The sequence below is a fragment of the Mixophyes fleayi genome, chromosome 9 (genome assembly GCF_038048845.1).
Source record: "Mixophyes fleayi isolate aMixFle1 chromosome 9, aMixFle1.hap1, whole genome shotgun sequence".
Classification (NCBI taxonomy): Eukaryota; Metazoa; Chordata; class Amphibia; order Anura; family Limnodynastidae; genus Mixophyes; species Mixophyes fleayi.
Genome location: NC_134410.1, coordinates 94,101,676 through 94,106,793, shown reverse-complemented (window position 1 = coordinate 94,106,793; position 5,118 = coordinate 94,101,676). Strand labels below are relative to the sequence as shown.

Sequence of the window (5,118 nt, the reverse complement as noted above, 5' to 3'; positions counted from 1 at the left end):
GAGGACATATGGTAGCAATACATTATGGGGACAGCGGTGGACCACCACACCCCTATTTTGACAAAGCCATGCACCCTTTGTGAGTAGTACAATGTATGCAATACAGTACATGCACTACATCCTCCTCCTTCAACTGTCTCCTAGCATTTTTGCAAGAAATGTAATGTCACACATAAGTGCCCCTATATACTGCGTGATCTGTGTTATGTACAGTGTTCAGTTATTGCTCTCTTTTGCATATTTCATGTACCTATACATTTTCCAAACAGACCCCAACATTCCAGTGACCGGACAAGAAACCAGCAGCAGACTGTGGAAGCTGTAATAACAGGTAGGATAGAGCATGCACAGACCTTTATACACACAAGATACAACACGCGCAACTGAATAAGGCACAACTGTGTCTTAGTGTATGTATGTGCTTATATATGCCAAAAATGCAAATTCTTTTTGTCCGGGTAGAATTGACATCCACCACTACAAGGAAGAGCACAGCTCGGTGACCTCAGGGGGAAACGGTGAAGCCTGGAGCAACTTGATCTCAACCACAAACAAGGTAAGCTGTTTTCTTATAAACTATAAGGTATTTGCATTGCTTAGAGGTATACTTAGAGATCTAATCCAAACCCGTGACTGCTTCTTCCATTATCATGTGTATACTGCAATTAGTTAAGACGCCATTTAGCTTCCATGTAGCTACCAAGGTACGTCCAAGTCTTGATGAGGCAGACAGAAACTAAGCAGCAATTCCTCCTACATACCCCTAATATATATATTTATATATATTCATTTTAGGGGAAGCTTCGCCATGGATTTGTATCATCATAAATCTGGCGCCCAGAAACGTAAAGAAAAAAAAGCAAAAGACAAAAGGACCAGTGAAGGTCGGAGAACTCTTGAAAGTGTAGGATTTACTGTTTCCTCTCATTTGTCTGAGCATGAAGGTCAGAAGGAGGTGGCTGGATCTTCAACAATAACAAGTGGAATTGATGAAGTTAATGAAAATCTAACTGTTATTGTTCTTGATGATGATGATGATGATGATGATGTTAGTGGTTCAAGTAGTATGCTAACATGTGCTTCTGGCACAGACACTACACTGATTTCAGAACCACATACAAGTTCTGCACACTTAACTTCTGCACGTAAAGGTGATGTTACTGAGGTTTGTTCCACAGCTTACTCAGAGGGGGCATCTGATATCGAATTAGATAGCAACAGGCAGCTATTGAAATGTGATATAGGCCTTCTGCAACCAGGTTTCTCAGTGGCCCAAATAGAAGATGCCGTACGACAGGGACCAGAACCACACCCAACCTTTTTCCCACCTGATAAACATGGCAGCCAATTTCCTTTTTATATATTAAATTTTCACTTACCAAACAAAGAAAAATATCCTCGCGACTGGTTAGTTTGGAGTAAGAGTAAGCAAGCTTTGTTCTGCTTTCCCTGTTTTTTATTCAGCAAGCTCCCAGTAACACATCGTTCAGTTTTGACAACAGAAATCGGTTGGGGACCTTCGAAAGGTTATAAAAAACTGTACAATAAAATACCTGACCATGAAAATAGTAATAACCATCGTACATGTTATGTAGACTGGCGAGATTTGCAAACCAATCTTGAAAAAAACATGACAGTTGATAGTTTATTATGGCACAAAATCCAGAATGAAACCGAGGTTTGGAAAGCCTTATTGCGAAGATTTCTGGATGTAGTTCTGTTTCTTGCAGAACGTGGACTGGCTTTTAGAGGATCAAGCAACCTAATTGGACATCCAAAAAATGGCAATTTTCTAGGAATGTTAGAAGTTGTAAGCCACTACGACCCTTTGCTTGCAGAGCATTTGAAAAAAGTAAAACAGGCACAAATGGAGAAAAAAAGATTACAAGTACATTACTTGTCAGCAGAAATTCAAAATGAATTCATATCATGTTGTGCCGAATATGTGTTTAACTGCATTTTAAAGGAGAGAGAAAATGCAAAGTATTTTTCTATTATTGTAGATGCAACACCAGACTCAGCACACATGGAACAAACTACCTTCATTTTGCGTTATGTTCTTGTCGTAAACAATGAATATCAAGTTTTAGAACGATTTTTGGAATTTGTCAACTGCAATAAAAAAACAGGGGAAGCTATTGCAGATTTAATTCTGGAAACGCTTCAAAAACGTAATATTCCAATAAATGATTGTCGTGGACAAGGCTATGACAATGGTTCTAACATGAGTGGAGCATACAAAGGTGTCCAAGCTCGAATTTTACAAGTAAATTCTCTGGCTATTTTTTCTCCTTGTGCCTGTCACAGTTTAAATCTGTGTGGTGTCCATGCAGCAGAATGTTGTCCTGAGGTTGTGACATTTTTTGGCATTGTACAAAAGCTGTATAATATATTCAGTGGCAGTCCTCAGAGGTGGGAAATTTTGAAAGCAAACATCGGTGCTTCACTCCACTCCATGTCAAATACACGTTGGTCTGCAAGGGTAGAGAGTGTCAAACCCTTTGCTGAAAGACTTCCTGGGATCCAAAAGGCAATTGAGTCAGTGTTGGAACTTAACCTAACATCAGAAATTCGAACAGATCTTGATTCTGTAAGCATATATTTGGATTCTTTTGATTGTGTTTTGATGGCATCTATTTGGCTAAAAGTCCTTACAGCTATAAATTACAGAAGCACAGTTTTGCAAGCACGAAATACCACAATTGATAAAGAAGTTGAAAATCTTTCCAGTCTGGTAGATGAATTAAAAGCAATTAGAAATAATTGGCAAGCTCTCTTAAATGAATCCAGACTGGTTGCTGAAAATTTAAATATACCAACTGAGTTTAGATCTTTTCAGCAAAGACGTCAAAGAAAAAGGAGAAGATTTTTTGATGAATCATCAACTGAAGAATCTTTCTCTAATTCAACCCCAGAAGAGATGTTCAAGTGCAAAGTATTTCACATTCTTTTGGACAGCGTCATAGGCAATATGACAACAAGATTTGATGCAGCAAAAGCCATAAATTCTTTATTCAGTATTTTATGGCTCTTTCCTGAGGTAGAGGATGAAGAAGTTAGAGAAAAGGCAAACCAGCTTCCAAAAAGATACGAAGATGATGTTACCCAAACTATTTGTGATGAGCTAATACACCTTAAATCAATATACAAATCAAATTTAGGAGAAGAATCTCTTTCACCTATCAAACTCCTAAACAAATTGAAGCACCAGAAGCTTGAACGCCTGTTTCCGAATATTGTTGTTGCCTTAAGGTTGTTCTGCACCATACCCGTAACAGTGGCTCAAGCTGAACGCTCTTTCAGTTGTCTCTCAAGAATAAAAGATGTTTTAAGATCAACAATGACTCAGAATCGTTTAAATGATTTAGGTCTGCTATCAATAGAGGCTAGCTTGGCCAGAAATTGCGATTTCTCAAGTATTATCGATTTATTTTCAAGTCGTAAAGCTCGTAAAGCTCTACTGTAATGGATCCAGATATTATAATTCAGTGCTGGAAAAAGTCTGGCCACCTAGATATTAAGAATTAAAAGGGTCTTTTAGGTTTTTTGTTTCAATGAAACACTGATCATAATTTTGTATTGTGACTTATATGTTCCGAACCTACCTCCTAATATATTTTATTTTAATTTACCTGTCAGATGTAATGGCAGTTTTGAAAATGTATATTGTATGTTGGTTTACTTTCATAGTTCATCACGTCAATGTGTAACTGGGGATATGACACTTACACATGGTTGGAGATGTCTCTATGGCCGAGGTATTTACAGTTGCACTGATTTTACTATTTATTTTTTTGCACCTAAATTATTTTGATATTTATGTTTAAAGTTTTAACATGCCAAAGCTAAGTTTCTCTATCTTTCTGTAACAAAAATATATTGTATTTATTTTATACATGTCTGGTGTAAAGAACAAATAAAGTTGTTTTGTTTATATTTGTCTTTTTCATTATAACATCTGCATATCTTACACTGAAACATATATTTTTAGGTCACTGTCCTGAGTAACTCAGGACTGCTTGGACATATGTCATGCTCCGGCAATCGGGCTCTGCACCAATGGTGTACGCAGCAATGCAGGTTTTTTCGGTAGGAGGGTGGACTAGTGCTTTTAACCTGATAGACATGGGGCCGGCCTCAATTATGCATAGCCACGCCCCAATTGTGTGACCACTCCCACCATAGCCACGCCCCAAATTTTCCCGCCGCCGCAGAGCGGCGGCAAAATTTTTGCTTCCCTGCTTTAAGGGGCCCCATAAAGTTTCTGTACCGGGGCCCTGAATTCCTCTTGGCAGCCCTGAATGTAAGTATCTATTGTTTGAAATAAATTAAAATTTAGTACACTTTTTAAGTGTGTGACCAGCATTCAGGTTGCGTTTTCCAAATCTGTCTAATTCAGACATTGATTTTTCTTTCCACCTAGCCAACATTAGGCAATCCACGGGTTTAATACATGATGGCATTATTAACAATTTTAAAAACACACCACATCCAACACTCCAAAACCAATATATACATGAAACCCAAAAGCCAGTATTCTGGATACTACTGTGTTGAGCATAACACAAGCCTTTGCATGTTATATTACATGGCCACCTTCATCTGCACAAATGGGTAGACAAGCACACACATGGAAGTAATTTATGAGCTTATATTGTGGTTCTAATTTTATTTTTTTGTTGTCCAACAAGCAAAGATGTAAGTCAGTTTGGAATACTGCATTTCCTGTATTATCACACCTTTAACCATCTTGAAAATCCAAAAACCCTGCCTATGTTTTTCTTCAATTAGCCTTTATTGTTTGGTCATCACCCAAGGAACTAAAAGAAAAATAGCACTCTCTTAGTTTATATGTATTGTCATTTGATTCTTTACTAATGTATCATAAAAATAATTAACCTCCAATAGTCTCCAAAATCATTTGCAATGATCTCTCTGCTGCTTTGTAGACTGCTGTTCACCCTCTTCTCATACACACCATTAACTTCATTGGGCCCGATTCATTAAGGATCTTAAATGAAGAGGATCCTTATTTCAGTCTCCTGGACAAAACCATGTTAAATGCAAGGTGTGCAAATGAGTGTTTTGTTTTGCACATAAGTTAAATACTGACTGTTT

At 37.7% G+C, this 5,118-nt stretch overlaps 1 protein-coding gene across 1 annotated transcript; it reads left to right on the top strand.

Annotated features, from left to right (window-relative positions):
* Positions 1-268: 268 nt before the first annotated feature.
* On the top strand, positions 269-3,466 carry LOC142101850 (zinc finger MYM-type protein 1-like). The gene is made up of 3 exons (XM_075186286.1): positions 269-331; positions 463-556; positions 796-3,466. The coding sequence occupies exon 3, from the start codon at positions 809-811 to the stop codon at positions 3,464-3,466; it is 2,658 nt and encodes an 885-aa protein (XP_075042387.1). The 5' UTR covers positions 269-331; positions 463-556; positions 796-808.
* Positions 3,467-5,118: the final 1,652 nt, after the last annotated feature.

What these genes read in the sequence shown, in the direction of transcription:
- LOC142101850 (XM_075186286.1), top strand. Translation starts at nt 809, where the DNA reads ATGGATTTGTATCATCATAAATCTGGCGCCCAGAAACGTAAAGAAAAA.